The sequence below is a fragment of the Pongo abelii genome, chromosome 1, assembly GCF_028885655.2.
Source record: "Pongo abelii isolate AG06213 chromosome 1, NHGRI_mPonAbe1-v2.0_pri, whole genome shotgun sequence".
Taxonomy (NCBI): Eukaryota; Metazoa; Chordata; class Mammalia; order Primates; family Hominidae; genus Pongo; species Pongo abelii.
The window spans coordinates 228,064,736-228,088,101 of NC_071985.2; the positions used below are offsets into that span (position 1 = coordinate 228,064,736).

At 56.3% G+C, this 23,366-nt stretch overlaps 1 protein-coding gene across 7 annotated transcripts in view; it reads left to right on the forward strand.

The window, feature by feature from the left end:
• CHD5 (chromodomain helicase DNA binding protein 5) overlaps positions 1-23,366 on the forward strand; it is a 75,879-nt gene that overhangs the window by 19,551 nt on the left and 32,962 nt on the right. For 6 of the 7 annotated variants that reach the window (XR_008517111.1, XM_024254075.2, XM_054542116.1 and 3 more), the window contains exons 3-15: positions 929-1,108; positions 4,990-5,108; positions 5,729-5,967; positions 8,056-8,180; positions 9,438-9,561; positions 11,546-11,712; positions 11,882-12,103; positions 14,073-14,279; positions 14,520-14,731; positions 16,791-16,922; positions 17,015-17,123; positions 18,351-18,542; positions 18,628-18,828. Coding sequence is in view for 6 of the 7 variants with exons in the window: in XM_024254075.2 (XP_024109843.2) it covers positions 929-1,108; positions 4,990-5,108; positions 5,729-5,967; positions 8,056-8,180; positions 9,438-9,561; positions 11,546-11,712; positions 11,882-12,103; positions 14,073-14,279; positions 14,520-14,731; positions 16,791-16,922; positions 17,015-17,123; positions 18,351-18,542; positions 18,628-18,828 (2,229 nt within the window). In the remaining variant the exon portion in view is untranslated. Of the gene's footprint in view, positions 1-928; positions 1,109-4,989; positions 5,109-5,728; positions 5,968-8,055; positions 8,181-9,437; positions 9,562-11,545; positions 11,713-11,881; positions 12,104-14,072; positions 14,280-14,519; positions 14,732-16,790; positions 16,923-17,014; positions 17,124-18,350; positions 18,543-18,627; positions 18,829-23,366 lie in introns of those variants that run through there. The other variant, XM_063715440.1, reaches the window with a different exon arrangement.

The window sequence follows — 23,366 nt, forward strand, 5'->3', positions numbered from 1 at the left end:
GCCAAGCTCAAGAGCTGCCTAAATTACCTTGTCTTGTATGGAGAGGAAGCGGCCAGGATGGGGTGGGAGTGGGGGAAGGTGGGCTTGTGCCATCCATAGCAGTGTCTGCAGAGTCCGCACATGGAGAAAACTGTGATGTGCATGCTGCATTAATTACAGGTTTCACCTGACGAACGCAGTTCCATGGGATGTGAACTTAAGCAGAGAGCTGTGGTGCTGGGGCCTGAGATGCAGCGGCCCTTCCCTGGCTGGGGCCCTTCCCTGGCTGGGGCTCTTCTTCTCTGGCTGGGGCCCTTCCCTGGCTGGGGCTCTTCTTCTCTGGCTGGGGCCCTTCCCTGGCTGGGGCTCTTCTTCTCTGGCTGGGGCCCTTCCCTGGCTGGGGCTCTTCTTCTCTGGCTGGGGCCCTTCCCTGGCTGGGGCTCTTCTTCTCTGGCTGGGGCCCTTCCCTGGCTGGGGCTCTTCTTCTCTGGCTGGGGCCCTTCCCTGGCTGGGGCTCTTCCTGTGCACTTTGCTTTTTGACTCTGGGACCACATCCTCTACCACCAGCTCCTGGGTCCATGCCCCATCATGTAAAACTAGTTCAGCCTTCAAAGTCCATAGAAGCCTGATGATGACTGAAGTGGAGCCTGAGTTCACCCGCAGGGCTGCTGGAGTGGGCTGAGCTGAGCTTGCTGATGGAGAAGCCTGCTCTCACGAGAGCCTCACCTCACCTCACCTGCAGGCTCCACTGCTTCCTTGGCGTAGACCCTGGGGACAAGATGGGGTTGCCCCTTTGGCTGGGCATTGGGGCTGAGTTGTGAGCAGTGGCCTCTGATGATGAGTGGAGTGACCGATCCCCTAGGAGGTAGCTCTCAGGGCCGTCCTGCCGCCCAGGACTCTGGATGTTCCTGGGGCCTCTGTTGCCCTCACTGTCCCCCTTCTTTTCCAGGGGAGCAATGATGAGCTATCAGAGAATGAAGAGGATCTGGAAGAGAAGTCGGAGAGTGAAGGCAGTGACTACTCCCCGAATAAAAAGAAGAAGAAGAAACTCAAGGACAAGAAGGAGAAAAAAGCCAAGCGAAAAAAGAAGGATGAGGATGAGGATGATAATGATGATGGATGCTTAAAGGTAACTGTGGAGGCCTGGCTTGGGGGACAGAGCAACATCCCCCTTTAAGGGGGCTGAGTCTCTTGCCTATATGTTCTTTGTGTGTGTGTGTGCGTGCGTGTGTGTGCGTGTGTGTGATGGAGTCTCACTCTGTTGCCAGGCTGGAGTGCAGTGGCGTGACCTCGGCTCACTGCAACCTCTGCCTCCTGGATTCAAGGGATCCTCGTGCCTCAGCCTCCCGAGTAGCTGGGACTACAGGTGCGCGCCACCACGCCTGGCTAATTTTTGTATTTTTAGCAGAGACAGGATTTCACCATGTTGGCCAGGATGGTCCCCATCTCTTTTTTTTTTTTTTGAGACGGCATCTCGCTCTGTCACCCAGGCTGGAGTGCAATGGTGTGATCTCAGCTCACTGCAACCTCCACCTCCCGGGTTCAAGCGATTCTCCTGCCTCAGCCTCCCGAGTAGCTGGGACTACAGGCGCCCGCCACCACGCCCAGCTAATTTTTATACTTTTAATAGAGACGGGGTTTCACCATGTTGGCCAGGATGGTCTCGATCTCTCGACCTTGTGATCCACCCGCCTTGGCCTCCCAAAGTGCTGGGATTACAGGTGTGACCCACCGCACCCGGCCTCCATCTCTTGACCTCGGGATCCGCCTGCCTTGGCCTCCCAAAGTGCTGGAATTACAGGCGTGAGCTACTGTTTTTTTTTTTTTTTTTTAGAAGGAGTTTTGCTCTGTTGTCCAGGCTGGAGTGCAGTGGCTCCTGCCTTAGCCTTCTGAGTAGCTGGTACTACAGGCACACATCACCACACCCAGCTAATTTTTGTATTTTTAGTAGAGATGGGGTTTAGCCATGTTGGCCAGGTTGGTCTTGAACTCCTGGCCTCAGGTGATCTGTCCGCTTCGGCCTCCCAAACTGTTGGGATTACAGGCGTGAGCCACTGCACTTGGCCTGTTCTCTGCCTTCTGACCCGAGAGCCTGAGTCCGGAGGGCCAGAGTGTTCTTTCTCACCTGACCTGCAGATGGGGCTGTGAGTGCGTGTGCTCTCGTGTGTGCGTGTGTGCATGCACAGTAAGGATGGATGAAATTTAGGGCTCAGTGGCAGAGATCGTGCAGCATCTTGCTGATGTACTGGCTGCTCTGCCAACAGCTTGCCCGCACGAGTGAGCAGCTATTTCTGGGGAGAGTGATAGATAGTGTGAGCTCAAGTTTAGTGTCAGGAACCTCTTGCTTGGAGCAATTCGGGAAAATAAAACAACAAATGGAGTCTTTGCCGCAGGAAGTGCTGGACAGCTTTGTTTATGGTAGAAAGGGAACTTGTGTCCTGAAATCCTGCCCAGGCAGGCATTCCCAGAGTCTCATGCTGCACGTGGGGCAGAGCAGCTACAGAGATGGGCCAGGTCTCCCCTGGGCCCGGCGTCCCCAGAACATGGGAGATGATGTGAAGGAAGCCAGGCCTTTATGGTCATGCTGAGGTGCTCCGGAGTCTCAGAGGCTGCACCCTGGGGCTCCTTGGGGAGGTGGAGAGGCCAGGGGTGAGGCTGGTGGACAGGCAGTGGGTAAGTGACAGTGCCATTCAGGAACACTGTGCTCCCTTTGTTCTTTTATGAGACACCAAGGCTCAGTTTGGGCTGGCCGCGGATTTAAAGATAAACGCTCTGTAAATATTAGTACAGTTGCTGTTGGGTGAGGCAGAAATCATGAATGTGAATAACTGAAGTTGGGAGGTGCTGGAGGAGGAGCGATTCTTCCTGATGGTGTCCTGACACCTGGGGTGATTTTATGAGTCAGTGGAGTGTTGTGAGTCACCGGAGACTGATCATCGCTGTGGGGCTGACGGTTCTGAAAGCTTCACTTAAGGGAGTGATTCAGGGTCCCTCCGTAACAGTGTCAATCCCCTCGCTCACCTGCTGCTCTGCTGTCCTGGGTGGGGGTCAAGGGGTCCGTGTGCCATCAGGAACAGCTGTGTGTGTCCACGGGGGCAGGTCAGCCACAGAGGGAGCCCCCTGTGAGGAATTCTCTGAGCTGTCACAGAACAGGAGGCAAGAATGGGCCCTGGAGGCCTCCCGCAGCCTGGACGGGCAGACTGGTTCTCAGTGCTGGGAGACGCTCAGGGCAGCCTTCTGTTGCAGGAGCAGAAGCCCAGCTCCGGGGCCTAGGCAGTAGAGGGACGTGTGGGATCAGGGCCCTGAGAACTAAGAGGCAAGGGGCTTCGGGGTTGTGGGACCCAGTGGTGTTATCAGAGGCTGTTTCTTTGCATCATTCACTCTGCCTCTGCTGTGGCAGTGTTGGGCTCAGGCCAGGCACCCTCATGGCTGAGCACTCTTGTGGCTGAGAATGAGGGCAACAGCAGCTCGGGGCTTCTTGGCTCCTCCAGCAGGAGGGAGAGCAGGCCTCCCGTGTCCAGGTATGCAGGCAGGAGACCAGCATTCCCCCTGATTGGACTGGCTTAAGACATGACTGGCCTGACCAGACTTTGGCCTAGGAGTGGTGTGTACTGATTGGCTTAATGTATCAGGTTGGGTGGGGGCAGCTCAGGGCAGCTGGGAAGAAGTGGGGTGTCAGGGAAGGAGGAAGAAGGGTGGGTTGGGTGCTAACAATTGCTAACACATTTTGACACACCCTGTTCCAAGAACCTGCACTGTTGTTCTGTTCTGCAAGGCAGTGTGCCATTATCTCCATTTTACAGATGGGGAAACTGAGGCAGGAAAGTTAAGTAACTTATCCACCTCTCACCACTGGTATGTGGCAGAGCCAGGATCAGAACCAGCCCATGCCCACAGCCAGCACCTCCCTTTCTGAGCCCCGCCAGCCTGGGCCTGGTCATCTGGTCACCTGACCCCTGGGCTAGCTCTCTTGAGAACTCACTGTGCCCCCGGGATGTCCCCCCACCCCAGGCCTCAGCAGTAATTGGATCTTCTCAGGGCTGTGCACCCAGCTGGCCCATTGTCCCATGCCCCTGCCCCAGCAGAGTGCACTTTCCTTTAAGTGGAAACTGGCAGTGGCCTGTCCTTCACAAGGGCTGACGTGGCTATACCTGGCACCCTGGGGAGGCCTCATGTCTTTTTCTTTTTTGAGACAGAATCTTGCTCTGCCACCCAGGCTGGGAGTGCAGTGGCACCATCTCGGCTCACTGCAACCTCCGCCTCCCGAGTTCAAGTGATTCTCCTGCCTCAGGCTCCCAAATAGCTGGGATTACAGGCACACACCAACACACCCAACTAATTTTTGTATTTTAGTAGAGACAGGGTTTCAGCATGTTGGCCAGGCTGGTCTCTAGCTCCTGACCTCAAATGATCTGTCTGCCTTGGCCTCCCAAAGTGTTGGGATTACGGGCGTGAGCCACCACCCCCGGCCTGGAGGCCTCATGTCTTTCTAAAGTGGCTTAGGCAGCCCTGGAGCCCTGTACCCTCATCAGGGACATCTTCCCGTCTTCAGGCCACTGTGCTGTCCTGCTCTCCAAATCCCCAGAATGCAGTCCCCCCAGAGGGCAAGTTCTGTTATCCTGTCCTGGTGTCCCGAGGCTGGTCGGGCAGCCCTATCTCAGGATGGGGGCCTGGTCTCAGGCATCCAGTCTCCTTTCCCATACCTGGCTGATTTCCCTTTCTGGAGGTTCTGGGCACAAACATGGCCTCTCCCCAAACCCTGATGTCGAACACTTGGCCTGCACTCCCCATGGGCTGGCATCTGAGAAGTGGCACAGATTGGGGGCTGCGGGGCTGCGGGGCTGCGGGGCTTGAATGTTTCCTAGGGTGGGTGAGAATGGTCTGGTTACGTTGCAGACACAACCCCTCATCTTTCCCCTGTGCCAAAGCCTCCTAGGCAGAGACCCTGGGGATGGGGGTGCAGGTCAGAAGGCCCCTCAACAACTTTACCTCTGGCCTGGGTCTCTGTAGGAGCCCAAGTCCTCGGGGCAGCTCATGGCCGAGTGGGGCCTGGATGACGTGGACTACCTGTTCTCAGAGGAGGACTACCACACGCTGACCAACTACAAGGCCTTCAGCCAGTTCCTCAGGTGGGCGGGGCACCAGGGCTGTTCTCGAGGCCCGCACATCCTCCGGTGGTACCCAGTCGGGAGGGAGGCAGAGGAATGAAGCCCAGGCACCTGGGGTAGGGGTGGGCTCTGTCAGACCGACTCAGCAACCTGGGGGAGCTGGAGGGAGGGGGCAGGACCCCTTCATGTTAACAGACCGCCAGGCCTTCCCTTGTGGGCCCTGCCCCTCAGCCCTCGAGTCTCTTCCCCTTGGGAAAGGTGGTTCCAGTCTTCCCTGGGGGGTCTTTCACCACCATGGCCTCTAAGCTCTTGTAGAGGTGGGACGGAGACCCCGAGACCCACTGTAGCCCCCCTGTGGCCCCACAAGTCTTGCAGGGCCTGAAAACCCAATGAGAAAATCACCAACTGTGTGGACAGGAGGTTGGGGTGTTTTGGGGGTGGGCTGTGGGTGTGGACAGGAAGCTGGGGTGTTTTGGGGGTGGGCTGTGGTCAGTGGGTTTCCCGCCTAGTTTCTCTAATCAGGAACCTGGGGCTGCTGCCATAGATCGCACGCGTGGCAGAGGGTTGGGCCCTGACGGGGGTTGGGTGGGTCTCTCATCTCAGCTGGCCCTGCCCTCACCCTCCTGCCTCTCCCCCTACAGGCCACTCATTGCCAAGAAGAACCCGAAGATCCCCATGTCCAAAATGATGACCGTCCTGGGCGCCAAGTGGCGGGAGTTCAGCGCCAACAACCCCTTCAAGGGCAGCTCCGCGGCAGCAGCGGCGGCGGCGGTGGCTGCGGCTGTAGAGACTGTCACCATCTCCCCTCCGCTAGCCGTCAGCCCCCCGCAGGTGCCCCAGTCTGTGCCTATCCGCAAAGCCAAGACCAAGGAGGGCAAAGGTAAGGCTGGGGTTGGGTGGGCACCTAGTCCCGCTGGGAAGAGGTCCCTCTCAGACCCTATAGGAGAAGCCACGGGGCAGGGAGGGGCAGCTAGGGTGCTCCTAATCAAGGGCTCTGTGCCTGTGTGACCTTGGATTGCCCGGTCCTTTCTCGGCAGTGAGGCAGCATCGTCGCCTCTTTTGTGCCTGACTCCCTTTTTGGGGTTGGTGGAGAAGCAGAGGCGATGATGTGGGCAGAGGTTTGGGAGATTTGAGCCTGGCCAGCCAGGAGGTGCCCCCGATGTGGGCCTGGAGGGAGGGTGGGACCAGAGGTACGCAGAGTGGAGCCGCTCCAGCCCGGGTTTCTGGGAGTTGGCAGGCTCTTGGGTTTGAGTCTGTGCCGTTCCTGGGGAGGAGGAGGAGGCCACAGTTGAGCCTGTCTCTCCTTCTTGTCTGCATACCCACTGTGTGCAGGGTTGTTCTCCAGGCCCTCGGCCAGCTTTAGGATCCGGGAAGCAGGCAGGAGTTGGAGGGACTGGGCACGGCCAGGTCTCGCTTCCCAGGGAGGCTGTTCTGGGACAGGTCTGGAAGGAGATCGAGATCCAAATTCTGCCTCAGTGGCAGGGCGTCTGGGTGGGGAGGATGCGGGCAGCAGAGGCCCCCTGTGACTTGAAGGCCCTGGGGAGGGAGCTTTCTGGGTGCAGGTTTCTGGCCTTTTGGAGGTTGGGGACATTGATCTCCCCAGGGCTGTCAGTCACCTGCAGCTCAGCTTTCCTGGGTGCCCTGATTTGTTTTTTGTTTTGTTTTGTTTTGTTTTGACAGACTCTCACTCTGTCGCCCAGGCTGGAGTACAGTGGCACGATCTCTGCACACTGCAACCTCCGCCTCCTGGGTTCAAGCAATTCTCCTGCCTCAGCCTCCTGAGTAGCTGGGATTACAGGAGTGCACCACCACACCTGGCTAATTTTTTGTATTTTCAGTAGAGATGGGGTTTCGCCGTGTTGGCCAGGCTTGTCTCAGAACTCCTGACCTCAGGTGATCTGCCCATCTCGGCCTTCCAAAGTGCTGGGATTGCAGGTGTGAGCCACCGCGTCCGGCTGATTTGGGTTTTGATGGAAGGGGCTGAGGGAGCTCCAGGGATCCCTTCTTTCAGCCCCAAGGAGCTTTAGTTTCTGGGGTTCTGTGTCTGGCATCACCATGCCAAGTCTCTGAAGGGAGCCTGGTGGGTGAAGTGACAAGAGTCAGAGTCTGTTCCCTGTCCTGCTCCATCTGTCTGGGCCATCAGGATCTTGGGAGGGGCTCCTGGCCCGCCCCTGTCTGCCCAGCCTGCCTTGTTTTCTCGTTTCTTCTCGGGCTCCAGCTGCTGAGCTATCGATTCCATGAGCTGCTTATTCAGAGCTTGGAAAATTGAAATAGATTTTCCGCGGCGCCATGGAGGGTGCAGCTGGGCTCCTAGCTCCATGTCCGTGTGTGTGGTGTGGTCAGAGGAGGGCCTGGGGAGAGGCTGCCTCTGTGGGGTGTGCATCCCTGCCTCCAGGCCCCCCTTCCTTCCTGGGTCATTACTCCCCAGGTAGCTAATTGCCCTGTGGCCAGCTCCATAAAAACAGCCTCAACCCTGCTGGCCCTTGCTGGGGTTGACTGGCAGAGGTGGGGCAGTCTTGGGTGGGACCAGCATTGCCTGGCTGGCAGGTGGGAAAAGGCCTTTTGGCCCCAGGACATCCTTTGGGGGCTCAGGCATGGACCACAGGTGGGCGGCTGTGCCTTCAGTGGCTCTGCTGGCTGTGGGAGATGGCTAGTGCCTCCTTTCAGTGGTTGGAGACAGTATAGGGGCTCCTCCCAAAAGGGCCAACATTTCTGTGGGTGGTGGACAAGGGGCAGCAAGGCGGTCAGGGCAGCCTCTGGTCAGAGCCGTCGTCTGGTTTTTGCCTCACTTGCTGTGTGATTTTAAGCAAGGGGTTTACCTCTCCAAGCCTCAGGCATCTCATCTGAAAAGGGGTGATGGTAGAAATGACCCTTTCCTTATTGGGTAACCGAGAGCTCGGTGAGGTGATGGCAGGAAGCAGGCCACCGGTGGTGGCAGTGGTTGGCTATCATCACTGCTGTTTTTCAGGGCCTGGAGTAAGGAAGAAGATCAAAGCCTCCAAAGATGGGAAGAAAAAGGGCAAAGGGAAAAAGATGGCCGGGCTCAAGTTCCGCTTCGGAGGGATCAGCAGCAAGAGGAAGAAAGGCTCCTCGGTGAGTGTGTGCGTGTGTGCACGTGTGTGTGCGTTTGCGTGCACGTGTGTCTGCACATGAGCATGCAGGGGCCAGGCGAGGGCCTTCAGTTCATTACAAACTAGCTGGGGCAGGTCACACCCCTCCCCTATTCTCCTTCCATCCTACATGCAGGTGTGCTGGGCCTCAGTTTCTCCATTTGTGTGATGAGGAGTTTAGATTGAATCCTTCCAAGGGCCCTTCTAGCTTGGACGCTGGGCAGGGAGTGCTCCCCTGGCTCACCCTCCTGAATGGGAGCTCAGTCCTGGCTCCTGCTGTCCACAGCTGCAACTCCATTTGGGCAGGAGGTGGAGGAATCTGTTCTGGTGGGGCCTGGCCGCCCAGCACCCAGGTCTGCTCTTGAGGGGAGTAGTTGGGTGGGGGCTGGACCCTAGAGAAGTGGTATGTGGGCAGGATCAGGCTGGCTGGAGCCCCAGTTACCTCCTCCTGTCCTCAGGGCCAGCTCTGGGCCCAGGCTCAGACGCTAAGCCCAGGTCTTACTCAGCCTTGGGGCCCCCTTTTCTCTGTGAGTGTGAGGGGCATTCGCCCTCCTCACCCCCATAGGTAGCTGCCTCCCTCACCTCACCGCAGCCCTGCAGTGGGGTGGAGTTGGAAGCTCTTTCCCTGCACCATGGCAGGAGCCAGTGTTAGGTCTGGAGGGGAGCATGGAGAGAAGGTGTGGCCCACCCTGGAGCTGACGGTCCAGTTCAGCTTAGCAGATATTTGTTGAGCACCTACTGTGTACCAGGCCCTCTGCTCAACCATAGTGGGCCGTGGTCCTGTAGCACTCGTCACCTGGCAGGCATGTTCGCTGGTGGAGAGCCCGTGATGTACCTGTCAGACAGGACAGGCCAGACCTGGCACACAGGCAGCCACAATAGGTCCAGTAAAGGAGAGATCTGGGAAGACTCCTTGGAGGAGTTGTCCCTAGGGCTGCCCCTTGAAGGATGTTTAGGAGTTTGGCAGGATGGAGGGCAGGGCCTGGGGAGCTGTTCAGAGGTGGAAATTGTGGGAAGTGTCTGAGGCTGGAGAGCAGGGCTCTGGGTGGGTGGTGGGACATCGGGCTGGACAGGTAGGCTGTAATGTGAGGTTTTCAGCTGTGTGGGGGGCTGAGGTGAATCACAGGGAGCACTGTGTCTCCAGAGCCTCTTCTGTGCTTTGTCCCACCCCACACTGCTCGGGCCAGCGAAGCCTTCTGGGTGAGGCCCTGGGATCACAGGACCCTGTCTTCCTCTGCAGAGTGAAGAAGATGAGAGGGAGGAGTCGGACTTCGACAGCGCCAGCATCCACAGCGCCTCCGTGCGCTCCGAGTGCTCTGCAGCCCTGGGCAAGAAGAGCAAGAGGAGGCGCAAGAAGAAGAGGAGTATGACTCGCCTTCCAGAGGGTTCTTGGCCTGCTGGGTGGATGTAGCAGGGCACGAGTAGGACTCCCCATCTGGAGGGTTCTCAGCCTGCTAGGTGGATGTGCGGGGCATGGAACCTCCCCATGGGAAGCAGGGGGAGGGCACCCTCATGTCTTAGCCAGGTGGGGCCCCTGTGTTTCCCACACGGCCCTGGTCTCTACTGTCTGGGGAGAGGCATCCTGTCCCAGTGAGGAAAGAACAAGGAACCTATGGTGGGAGCTACCCCAGGGCATTTGCATTAGCAGTGTGGTGACTGGAGAGGGAAATGCTTCGTCTCATCGCCATCCTCCATTCAGTCACCCCCCAGCCACTTAACGCCAATCTGTCCCCTCACCTTCCTTCCCATCCCTCCTTCTCCCTCCTTCCCTCAGTCCCTTCTTTTTATCCATCCATCCTTCATCCATCTAGTCCTTCATTCATCATCCATCATCCATCCATTTGTCCATCCATCTGTCAGCTATCCATCCACCGTTCATCCATCCATCCATTCATCCGTCCTTTTGTTCATCCATCCACCCATCCATCCGTCCGTCTTATCCATCCATCCATCCATCCATCCTTTTGTCCATCCATCCACCCATCCATCCATCTTTCCATCCATTCATCTATCCATCCATCCCATCCATCCATCCACTTGTCCATCCATCCATCATCCATCCATTTGTCTATCCATCCATCATCCATCCATCCATTGTCCATCCAGTATCCATTCATTTGTTCATCCATCCATCCATCCATCCATCTACCAATCTATCCATCCATCATCCATTTGTCCACCCATCCATCCATTTGTTCATTCATCTATCCATCCTTTTGTCCATCCGTCCATCCGTTTGTCCATCTATGCATCCATCCATGCATCCATCCTTCCATTTGTCCATCCATTACCCATCCATTTGCCCATCCATCCATCCATCCATCCATCCATTTGTCCATCCATCCATCACCCATCCATTTGTCCATCCATCGTCCATTTATTTGTCCATCCATTCATCCATCCATTTGGTTTATCCATATATCCATCCATCCTTTTGTCCATTCATCCATCTGTACATCCATCTATCCATCCACTTGTCCATCCATCCATCCATCCATCCATCATCCATCCATTTGTCCATCCATCATTCATCCATTTGCCCATCCATCCACTCATTTGCCCATCCATCCATCCATCTGTCCATCCATTTGTCCCTCCATCCGTTTGTCCATCCATCCATCCATCATCCATGCATTTGTCCATCCATCATCCATCTATTTGCCCATCCATCCATCCGTCCATCCATCATCCATCCACCTATCCATTTGTCCATCCATCCATCATCTATCCACTTGTCCATCCATTATCCATCCATTTGTTCATCCATCCATCCATTTGTCCATTAATCACCCATCCATCCATTTGTCCATTCGTCATCCATCCATCCATTTTTCCATCCATCCATCCATCCATTTGTTCATCCATCCATCCATCCCTCCATTTTTGCCTTCATCATCCACCCATCCATTTGTCCATTCATCATCCATCCATCCATCCATCCTTCCATCCACCTATCCATCCATCCATTTGTCCATCCATCCATCCATTTGTTCATCCATCAGTCCACCCATCCATTTCCATTTGTCCATCCATTTGTCCATTCATCATCCATCCATCCATCCATTTGTCCATCCATTTGTCTATCCATCCATCATCCATTTATCCATTCATCTTTCTACCCATTCACCCACTCTCCTACCCTTCCTTCCTTCCTTCTTTCCTTCTTTTATCCATCTTCTATCTCCTCACCCTTTTACCACCTCAACCATCAGTCTATTCACCCACCCACCTTTCCATCCACCCTCTATTAGGCATCTACTCTGTGCCTGTCTGGCCTGGGGCGATGCAGTTGGTTGTGTGCTGGGAGTGTGGATGAGGCCTTCCATGACTGCCTCTCCCCTACCCTAGTTGATGATGGTGACGGCTATGAGACAGACCACCAGGATTACTGTGAGGTGTGCCAGCAGGGTGGGGAGATCATCCTGTGCGACACCTGCCCGAGGGCCTACCATCTCGTGTGCCTGGACCCAGAGCTGGAGAAGGCTCCCGAGGGCAAGTGGAGCTGCCCCCACTGTGTAAGCCTTGGCAGAGCCCCGGGCTGGGGGCGGGGCCTCGCCTGGCTCCCCACCCCTGTGCCCTCATCTGGGGGCAGAATGCGGGGAGATGCTGTGGGGGAGGGAGGGAGTCGGGCCTGGTGGAGCGGGGACCCCGCCCAGGGTGCCTCCACCTGGCCTCCTCCCCCAGGAGAAGGAGGGGATCCAGTGGGAGCCGAAGGACGACGACGACGAAGAGGAGGAGGGCGGCTGCGAGGAGGAGGAGGACGACCACATGGAGTTCTGCCGCGTGTGCAAGGACGGGGGCGAGCTGCTCTGCTGCGACGCCTGCCCTTCCTCCTACCACCTGCATTGCCTCAACCCGCCGCTGCCCGAGATCCCAAACGGTGAATGGCTCTGCCCGCGCTGTACTGTGAGTGTTCCGCCCGCCCCGCGCCGGACGCCCCGCCCCACCCCAGGAACAGGCCCCGCCCCCAGGGGAAGGCCTGCCCTCCTCACAAGGCCCCGCCCCTGCCGGCTCCGGCCCCGCCTCGGTAGCCGATCCCGCAAAGCTTCGACCGCGCCGCTCGAGGCCCCGCCCACTCTAGCTTCCCCGCGCCCTTCTCCGCGTCTGACTCCCCTAGAGACGGGAGACATGAGTGTTAGGGAAAGGCAGACAGGTGTGGTGATCATGCCAACACCGCGACCACTGTTCAGTGACCACGTGCTCTGCAAGGGCTCCACATCCGTTACAGTGTCCTTTAACATTACTGAGTATTCTGGCAGGAGGCATGTTACTCCCTTTTTAGATGAGAAAACTGAGGCTCAGGGAAGCAGAGTGACCTGCCTGAGGCCACACAAGGGCAGAACTGTCCACTCAGATTCAGGTTCCTGGAGCCACCCCAGACCTGGCTCCTGTTCCAAGGCTGGGGATAAGGAGAGGGCAGGAGGCTCCTAGGGCCAGAGCCTCAGTTTCTACAGGAAGAGGGGCACCCCCCCATCCGTCGCCCCCCAATCACAGTAGACATCGGAAGGCCCCTTGCTCTGAGCTGTCTGCCCTGCCCCCTGTGGAGCCAGATCCCCCACCCCTCAGGTCCTGGGCTGTGCCGCCTTTAGCCCTGGGCCATCCTGTGTGCATTGTGTGTGTGTGTGTGTGCGCGTGCATCCATGTGCATACTTGTCTGTGTCTGTGTAGGGGCCAGGGGAGGACCCTTTTGAGGGGTGCAGCCTTCTGTGCTTTCCTAGGATTGACGGAAGGCCCTGGGGATGGGAGGGGGGCAGGAGTGGCGTTCCTCTCAGCTTCTTGCCTGAGGGGTTGGGATGGGGGTAGGAGGGTCCATGGCCTGGGTAGGAAGGGTCCCCCCTTCCACTCCCCCAGGAGCCAGTGGAGGAGCCTTTCCTGCCTCCCATGTCCTCCTCCTCCTCCTCTGCCTCTCAGCCTTTGCTGTCACCAAGGCCAAAGGAAGGCTGGCTGTGTGGTGTACCTTGCACCTCCAGAATGCCTTCAGGTGTGATGTGGCACCACAAATCTGGTAGGTGGAGGAAGGGGTGGGCCATTTTACAGATGGGAAAGCAGGCTCTGGAGGCTTGGACGAGTTTCCGAGGACAGGTAGTAGCAGAGCTGGGACCTGCTATCCCCACCAGAGCTGTTTCCCTGAATCAGTCACCCGCGACCCTGTCCAGTCAGACTCAGCACTGCCTCCTTGGAGGGCCAAGGCTGCTCCCACCCATCTCAGGGTCCAGGTGGTGTGGTTTGTGGCTGTTGCATTTCTCGCCTTTGCCAGCCAGCAGCTCACTGTCACCCTAGCATCTGTCAGGGCCCCTGCAATGTGTCTGTGGGCTGCCAGAGATGGGGCCTCATTGTCCCAGCCCAGACGCATGGTGCCTGGGTGCAGCCCCGCCCCGGGTGAGGGATGGTGGATGGGGCTGCTGTGTCCCTGGGCTCCAGCACGGGGCTCATGCTCCCTGAGTGCTTGGGGGCCACACAATGATGTGACCTCTTTTCAGGGGGCAATGGGAAGCCCTAAGGTAGGGGAAATCCAGAATCTCATGTTCTGCTCCCTGCTCTGCTGTTCCTTGCCGAGTGGGCCTCAGTTTCCCCCTCTGTCCTATGCACGTGGCAGTCTCACCTATGCTGGCTCAGATATTCTGGGTGCCGATAAGTTCACCATTGAGTGAAAGGGCCACATGGTCTCACAGACCCCCACTGCCCATCTCCTGTGTGCATGACCCATGTGGCTCCTGGGGACGGGGTGGATGTCATGGCGTCACTGTGGTACTGTTCTGACTTGGGGACAGTGGCACTGATGGGAGGGAGCCTGCATGGCAACCTGCTGTCACGGGAGCCTCAGGGTGGGGCCCTGCAGCTGAGCCCCACCTTGGGGACCCTTCTCTGTCCACAGTGCCCCCCACTGAAGGGCAAAGTCCAGCGGATTCTACACTGGAGGTGGACGGAGCCCCCTGCCCCCTTCATGGTGGGGCTGCCGGGGCCTGACGTGGAGCCCAGCCTCCCTCCACCCAAGCCCCTGGAGGGCATCCCTGAGAGAGAGTTCTTTGTCAAGTGGGCAGGGCTGTCCTACTGGCACTGCTCCTGGGTGAAGGAGCTACAGGTGAGTGCCCGGCAGGGTGGCTGTGCTAAGGCCCGGGACCTGGTGAGCCCTGGACCCTCTCGGGCTGGCGGGAAGGGGCTGAAGCGCCTTCGACTGAGGGGTGCTGTTGGGAGTTGGGGTGGTGCTGAGCGGGAGGATTGTCCTGCCTGGGACCTGGGCTGGGGCTAGAGGAGCTGGGTAGGGAGACGCAGGGGGCCATGGTCCATCTCCCTTCTGTGACTCGTGCCCCTCCGTGAGCAGCTGGAGCTGTACCACACGGTGATGTATCGCAACTACCAAAGAAAGAACGACATGGACGAGCCGCCCCCCTTTGACTACGGCTCTGGGGATGAAGACGGCAAGAGCGAGAAGAGGAAGAACAAGGACCCCCTCTATGCCAAGATGGAGGAGCGCTTCTATCGCTATGGCATCAAGCCAGAGTGGATGATGATTCACCGAATCCTGAACCACAGGTGTGTGCCTGCAGGCAGCCATCCTGCCCATCGCTGGGGCCGGGCTGCGTCAGCTTCTTTGCCCTGTAAAATGGGTGCAGCGCAGGGCGCCAGGGCCCTTGCTTTGGGGCTGCTGTGCAGAACCACATGTGGGCACAGCAGGGGCACAAGGAAGGGCCCAGGGCTCCCAGTGCTGGAGATCTGCCTGACCTGCTAGAGGGGCTGTCCCATGCATGCTGGCACACTCATGCACACGTGTTCACACCCCTGGGGCGTTGGGACCCTCGTGCTGGGTTAGTGCTTGATACCAGCAGGAGGGTTCTGAGGACGCGGGAGGCCCGAGATGTTGGAGTATGTCCACATTTGCCCCGTGTTTGTATCAGCAGCTGGCTGTACTGAGCGCTGCCTACCCAGGGAGGGAGGCGTCTTACTTTCACCTCTGTTTTACTGATGTGAGAAGAGGCACAGCAAGGTTAAGTCGCCAGAATCACACAGCCACAGGGTGGAGCTGGGATTTGAACCCCATGCTTTCTGACTGCAGGACCTACTTTCTTAGCTATTGTTGCACCCCCCAGTGCCCCAGCAGCAGCTCTTCCTGGAGCAGTCTGGCAGTTCTCTGGGATGCCTTAGCAATCAGAGGCTGCAGGAGGCTGGGACAAAGAGCCGAAGGCAGGAGGCCCGTGGGCTTTGGTTTTGATTTGCTGGGTGGTGGGAATGCCTGCTGATTCTTGAGTTGAGGTGCTTGAGAACTGGTGGTGGCTGACAGATGGGCCTTGGGGTGGGGCCCAGAGTACCCGCTGCCTGGTGGCGCTTGGAGCTTGTGCTCCCCATCCCAGCTACGCCGTGGCCTCTGTTTTTGAGGGGCTTAGGATCGGTGGCCTCTGACACCCAGTGCTTCTGGCTTCAGGCAGCTGTTGGGTAGAGCAGAGGTGAAGAGCCTGAGCCAGATGTTCAGATTTCAATCCCGGTTCCCAACTGCTGAGCTTTGAGGCCCTTTTAGGGAACAGGCTGCTGCACGGGTGACAGGAGCTTGCCAGAGGCTGGCTGTGGGTGGTCTTCAGTAGGAGGGCGTGGAATTTGAAAAAGCTGTCCCCTTCAACTATGGGACCACCCCCCTTTTCCTCCCCAGGCCTCCCTGAGAATGACCTTCAAGGGTCAGTTCCTGTGGGAACCTGAGCCCGGCAATGAATTGGCCCATGGTTTTCTACCTTTGCTAAATTGCATGCTAAAAATGTACATGGTAGTTTTTCTCTCTGCCCCAAAGTGGGACAGGTGAATCTCCCCCAGATTTGTTCCCCCAATCTGCAAAACAATTAATTATGTATTGGAAAACAAACAAACATCTGGTTTCCGTGGTAACTGGGGATCGGTCTTTCTCTTAATGGCTCCCAGGCCCACAGCAGCCGCTGCTCACCGGGTCTGTATGCCTCCTCGGCACTGCTGTGTGGGGTAGCCATGCCCCGGCCCGGCCCTCCAGCACTCCTCTGGCCTCGTTGCCTTAGCCTGGGTGGGTGGGAGGCCCTGAGGACCCTCCCAGTGGCCAGAATCAAGCTGTGTGCTGCTGGGCTTGGTCACTGGGTCCTTGTGTCCCCAGAAGAGACCACCTCACACGCAGGAATTGCGTCCTTATCTACTTTGCAGAGATGACTCCTCACCCTACATGGGCACTGCACGAGTGCTTCACGTATTTTAAGTTAGAAAACTGAGTTCATTGGCAGGAAAGAGAACTTTCCAACTTAGAAATCCAGAACTCCTGTGAAAATCCAGACCCCGTGACAAATGGGATTCATCCCTGCCACAGAGGCTGCAAAGGATGCGGGAGGCTGGCTCATTGCTCCTCTGTTAGCTGGCCTCTGTGTCCCTCTCCAGCTCTGCCACATCCCCCTCTCATTCCCTGTGTGGCCCCAGGCAAGCCGCTGCACCTTCCTGGAGCTTCTGCCCTCGTCTCCTCCTCCTGGCTGGGCCCAGCATCTGAGGGGACCCTGGGTATGAGTGGCTCTGCATCCTGGGAGGTGCCCTTCATCACACCCGTGCTGTGGCCACTGCTCTGAGCGACCCACATCTGTTCACTTTGTTGCAGCTTTGACAAAAAGGGGGATGTGCACTACCTGATCAAGTGGAAAGACCTGCCCTACGACCAGTGCACCTGGGAAATCGATGACATTGACATCCCCTACTACGACAACCTCAAGCAGGCCTACTGGGGCCACAGGTGGGTCGCAGGGGTCCAGCTGCTAGGCACAGGCTGCCGGGACCTGCTTCTGGTCTGAGCCTTGCTCACCTGCCTCCAATGCCGTTTCCCAGGGAGCTGATGCTGGGAGAAGACACCAGGCTGCCCAAGAGGCTGCTCAAGAAGGGCAAGAAACTGAGGGACGACAAGCAGGAGAAGCCGCCGGACACGCCCATTGTGGACGTGAGTGGGGAGGGTGGGGCAGCGGTGGGCGGGGTTGCCAGGGCCTGCCCACCCCAGACTTGAATGTGCAGGGGGTGCGTGTTCTCAAAAGGACGTTTCCTTGGGCCCTCATGGCATATGCAGACAGTGTCATGCCCACGTAGGCTAGGACAGCTGGAAGGCCCCTCATAGCACCGCAGCTGACATGCTACTTACACACCACTCTCACCTGGGAGGAGACCCAGGACAACTCACTCAGCAGAGCTCTCTGGGTGTCCACTAGCGCCTGGCCCTGAGTTGGCCCTGAGGAGACGAGGGCCAGTGAGCCCTGGGTAGCTGTTTCAGAAGACACACTGTCTTCTAGAGGCCCTTGGTGGGTATCCACAGAACACGGAGGGCCTGGCCTGGGACTATCAGGAGCCTGTCAGATGCTGGGGAAAGGCGGATGGGCCTGGTCCATTGGGAGGACTGCATGGGGCCAGTGACCTTGAGCAGGATCAAGAGGCAAATGGGCCGGGCGTGGTGGCTCATGCCTGTAATCCCAGCACTGTGGGAGGCCGGTGTGGGAGGACTGCTTGAACCCAGAAGTTTGAGGCAACATAGTGAGATCCCACCTCTACAAAAAATTAAAAAATTAGCCAGGCATGGTGGTGTGCCTGTGGTCCCAGCTACTAGGGAGGCTGAGGTGGGAGAATCCCTTGAGCCCAGGAAATTGAGGCTGCAGTGAGCCATGATCGTGCCACTGCACTCCAGCCTGGGCAACAGAGACTCTGTCAAAAAAAAAAAAAAAAGGTAAATGTGTGGATCAAGTGGAGGAGCCAGTTATTGGGCGCATTGCGAATGCCCCAGATAGATGTTCGTTTTGTTGTTCATCCAAAAAATGGTGAATAAGTGACCACATGTCCCAGGCACTGTATGGTGCTCAAGAGGAGGCAGTGAACAGGACCAAGGTGGTGATGACAACCTGGGCTCAAAGTCAGAGAATTCAACAGTCGGGAAATTTCCCTGATGGGAGAAGTACAGGGCCACCATGGGAGGACACTGTGGGAGTACTTCAGCCAGGCTGGGAGTCAGGGAGGGCTTCCTAGAGGAAGAGGTGTTCCATCCAAGAACTGGAGAAGAGTTAGGAAGACAGACAGGAGTGGGAAGAGTGTTCCAGGCAGAAGGAATTGCATGTGCAAAGGCCTGTAGTGTGGACTCTGGTGGCCCAGGATCTGGGGCGTGTCTGAACCGCTGCCTCCCCTGCAGCCGACGGTCAAGTTCGACAAGCAGCCGTGGTACATCGACTCCACAGGCGGCACACTGCACCCGTACCAGCTGGAGGGCCTCAACTGGCTGCGCTTCTCTTGGGCCCAGGGCACTGACACCATCCTGGCCGATGAGATGGGTCTGGGCAAGACGGTGCAGACCATCGTGTTCCTTTACTCCCTCTACAAGGAGGTGGGCAGGCGGGGCAGGCGGCCAGGAGGGGTGGCTGGTCCTGGCCAAGGGCAGGTGGTCTCATGGCATTGGCCTCTCTCTCCAGGGCCACTCCAAAGGGCCCTACCTGGTTAGCGCACCCCTCTCCACCATCATCAACTGGGAACGCGAGTTTGAGATGTGGGCGCCCGACTTCTATGTGGTCACCTACACGGGGGACAAGGAGAGCCGCTCGGTGATTCGGGAGAACGAGTTTTCCTTTGAGGACAATGCCATTCGGAGTGGGAAGAAGGTGTTCCGTATGAAGGTGAGGGCTCACTATCCTTGGAAGGACGGTAGGAAGGCCCCCCGGCCTAGTTCAGGGACCACGGGTGCCCTGTACTCCTTTGGGGTCCCTCAGCCTGGGAGGGCTACCGAGGCCGGCAGGCTCTGAAAGGCTTGTCCTAGAGGCTGAGTTACAGCCATGTCAGTTTTCTGGGGCTCCTGTAACAAGGTGTCACAAATGGGGTGGCTTCAAACAGCAGAAATGTATTCGGTCACAGTTCTGGAGGCTGGAGCTTGGAAATCAAGGTGAGGGCAGGGCCATGTGCCTCTGAAAGTCCTAGGGGAGAACCCTTCCTTCCTCCTTCCAGCCTCCTGGTGGCGGCAGGGGTTCACTGGCCTACAGCTGTTGCGTTAGTTTCTGCCTCTGTTAGCACATGGGGTTTTCCCCTTTGTGTCTGTTTCTCATCCTATAAAGACATCATTCATACTGGATGCAGGGCCCACCCTAATCCAGTATGATCTCATCTTAGCTACTTATTTTATTTATTTATTTTTTTGAGACACTATATCGCCCAGGCTGGAGTGCAGTGGGGTGATCTCGACTCACTGCAACCTCCCCCTCCTGGGTTGAAGTGGTTCTCCCACCTCAGCCTCGTGAGTAGCTGGGACTCCAGGAGTGCGCCATCATGGCCGGCTAATTTTGTATTTTTTGGTAGAGACGGGTTTCACCATGTTGGCCAGGCTGGTCTTGAGTTCCTGACCTCAAGTGATCTACCCTTCTCAGCCTCCCAAAGTGCTGGGATTACAGGAGTGAGCCACTGTGCCTGGCCCCAACTAATTATTATTATTATTATTATTATTATTGTTATTATTCTTTTTCTGAGACAGAGTCTCACTCTGTCGCCCAGGCTGGAGTGCAGTATGGCACGATCTCAGCTCACTGCAACCTCTGCCTCCTGGTTCAAGCAATTCCCATGCCTCAGCCTCCAGAGTCGCCGGGATTACAGGCACATGCTGCAATGCCCAGCGAATTTTTTGTATTTTGGTAGAGACGGGGTTTTACCATGTTGCCCAGGCTGGTCTCAAACTCCTAAGTTCAGGCGATCTGCCTGCCTTGGCCTCCCAAAGTGTTAGGATTCCAGGTGTGAGCCACCGTGCTCAGCCTATTATTATTATTATTCTGAGACAGGGTCTCACTCAGTCACCCAGGCTAGAGTGCAGTGATGTGATCATAGCTCACTGCAGCCTTGACCTCCCGGGAGTTGGGACCACAGGTACACACCACCACACCCAGCTAAGTTTTAAATTTTTTGTAGAGATGGAGTCTCCGTATGTTGCTCAGGCTGGTCTTGTACTTCTGGGCTCAAGCGATCCTCCTGCCTCAGCCTCCCAAAGCATGCTGAGTATAGGCATTGAGCCACCGTGCCCGGACAACTAATTACATCTGCAAAAGAGCTTCTGGGTGGACGTGAATGTTGGGGGGACGCTATTCAATGCAGTGTACCAGCTGTGTGACTTCTGGCAAGTCACGTGGCCTCTCTGGGTCTCAATGTTTTCTCAGCAAAATGGAGTTAACAGACACACCCCACAGAGTCAAGTGAGTTAATAAGCATGAGGTCTCATGGTGCTGTGAACCCTACAAGGTCTTGTTAAAGTGCAGTCTCTGACCCAGCAGTGCTGGGGTGGGGCCCGAGCCTCTGCATCTCTTTTTCTTTTCTTTTTTTTTTTTTTTTGAGATGGAGTGTCATTCTGTCGCCAGGCTGGAGTGCAGTGGTGCGATCTGGGCTCACTGCAACCTCTGCCTCCCAGGTTCAGGTGATTCTCCTGCCTCAGCCTCCCAAGTAGCTGGGACTACAGGCCCGTGCCACCACACTCAGCCACTTTTTGTATGTTTAGCAGAGACCGGGTTTCACATGTTGGCCAGGATGGTCTCGATCTCTTGACCTCATGATCCACCCACCTCGGCCTCTCAAAGTGCTGGGATTACAAGTGTGAGCCACCGCGCCTGGCCTGAGCCTCTGCATTTCTAAACACTCTCCACATTGAGGAACGAGGACTTGCAGCCATTGGCCCCTAGAAAATGTCAGTGCTACAGCCTTGGGGGCTGGTGGATCCTCCCAGAGGCCCTCCGAGTCCCTCATGGTGGCCTCCTCCACTGCCTCCTAGCAGCTGTGGCTCTTAGAGATGCTCGGAAACTGCTGAATGAGTGAATGAATCAATGATCCCACAGGTGACTTTGTAGATGGATGAGCCCCTGGATCATTAGATGCAAAAGAACCTCCCCTGAGCCACGCTGGGACCCTGCCGTGTACCAAGCGCTTCGCTGATTTGGCTCTTCTACTATATTTACTATTTAATTATTTTATTGTTAAAAGTTGTGGTAAAATACACATAATGTAAAACTTACCATCTTAACCATTTTTAAGAGTACAGTTCAGCTGGGCATGGTGGTGTGTACCTGTAGTCCTAGCTACTTGGGAGGCTGAGGCAGGAGGACTGCCTGAGCCCAGGAGTTCAAGGCTGTAGTGCGCCATGATTGTGTCTGTGAACAGCTGTTGCACTCTTGCCTGGGCAACATAGTGAGACTCTGTCTCTTTAAAAAAACAACAACAACAAAAAAAACAGCTGGGAGCGGTGGCTCACCCCTGTGATCCCAGCACTTTGGGAGGCTGAGGCGGGTGGATCACCTGAGGTCAGGAGTTTGAGACCAGCCTGGCCAACACGGTGAAACCCCATCTCTACTAAAAATACAAAAATAGCCAGTGGTGGCGGGCACCTGTAATCCCAGCTACTCAGGAGGCTGAGGCAGGAGAATCGCTTGAATCTGGGAGGCGGAGGCTGCAGTGAGCACCATTGCACTCCAGCCTGGGCAACAAGAGCTAAACTCTGTCTCAAAAAACCCAAAACAACAACAACAAAAAACCCAGTTCATTAGTGTTAAATACATTCACATTGTTATGCAACCCATCTGCGGAACTCTTTTCATCTTGCAAAATGGAAACTCTGTCCCCATTAAACATGAACATCCCCACCACCTCAAGCCCCTGGCAGCCACCCGTCTACTGTCTGTCTCCACGAGGTTGACTATTCTGGGTACTTCATATGAGTAGAATCGGGAAACATCTGTCTTTTTGTCACTGGCTCATTTCCCTGAGCAGAATGTCCTTGAGGTTCATGCATGTGTGGCACGGGGCAGAATTTCCTTCCAAGGCTGGAGAACCCCCATCACAGGGATAGACCACGTTTTGTATATCTGTTCATCTGTTGATAAGCACTTGGGCCGCTTCTGGCTTTTAGTGATAGTAACGCTGATGGGAAGGAGTATGGGTGTGCAAATATCCCTTTGTGTCCCTGCTTTCACGTCTTTTGGGTATACACCCAGAAGTGGAACTGCCGGATCATATGGTAATTCTATTTCTGATTTTTTGAGAAACAGACTTAGCTCTTTGAGTTCTCATAGCATTCTTCACCTAGGTAGGCGAGGAGACCGATGCTCAGCTAAAAGATTGTGTGCAAACCCAGGTACCACGTGCAGGCAAAGCCTGTGCTGTACGGCATCCTTGGCCCTCTCTGCTCTGTCAATGGGCACGTGGGCTGCTGGGAGAGGCAGGCTTGGGGCAGGACAGGACAGGCCTACATCATTGGAGGGGCCCAGTGCAAAATGAAAATGTGGGGCTCGCAGGAAAACAGCTTTTTCCTTTCTTTTGCGGTCTCTCTCTCAGCATGCCAAGGTGTTTTAAATTTGCTTTTTTTGTTTTTTTTTTTTTGGAGATAGAGACTCACTCTGTCACCCAGGCTGGAGTGCAATGATGTGATCTTGGCTCACTGCAACCTCTGCCTCCTGGGTTCAAGTGATTCTCCTGCCTCAGCCTCCTGAGTAGCTGGGACTACAGATGTCCACCAACACGCCTGGCTGATTTTTGTATTTTTTAGTAGAGTTTCGCTATGTTGGCCAGGCTGGTCTCCAACTCCTAGCCTCAAGTGATCCTTCCACCTTAGCCTCCCAAAGTGCAGGGATTATAGGCGGGAGCCACTGTGCCTGGCCTAAATTTGCTTTTTAAAGTCGTGTTCCTTCAGGTGTGGGGATCCTCACCGGGAGAGTGCAGACCCTCAGAGGCACCAGGCCCTGTCCTGGAACTTGGTGCATAGACAGGGTGCCTGGCTCCCCCTCCCCACCAGCACCCAGGTCCAGGCCCCCACCAGGGGGAGTAGGGGGACAGCGGTCACCAGGCAGGGGCAGGGGAGCAGGGGATGAGAACCTGTCCCAGGGAGGCTTCATGCCCCCGGCACACACTCCACTGTCCCCTGGGATATTTGTTAGAAAACACAAATTCAACAATAAACAATAAAATGATTAATAATTTCAAATCAGCAACCTCAGGGCATTAAACCCCAAGTGCAAGGTCCCTTTCTCTGTTCATATCCTGGCTCTGCCATGTGTTAGCCACGGGGACCTGGGAGAATGCTCCAGCCTGAGGCCCCGTGAGCTTTAAATGGGGATACAAGGCCAGGTGCGGTGGCTCACGCCTGTATTCCAAGTACACTGGGAGACTGAGGCAGGAGGATTGCTTGAGGCTGGGA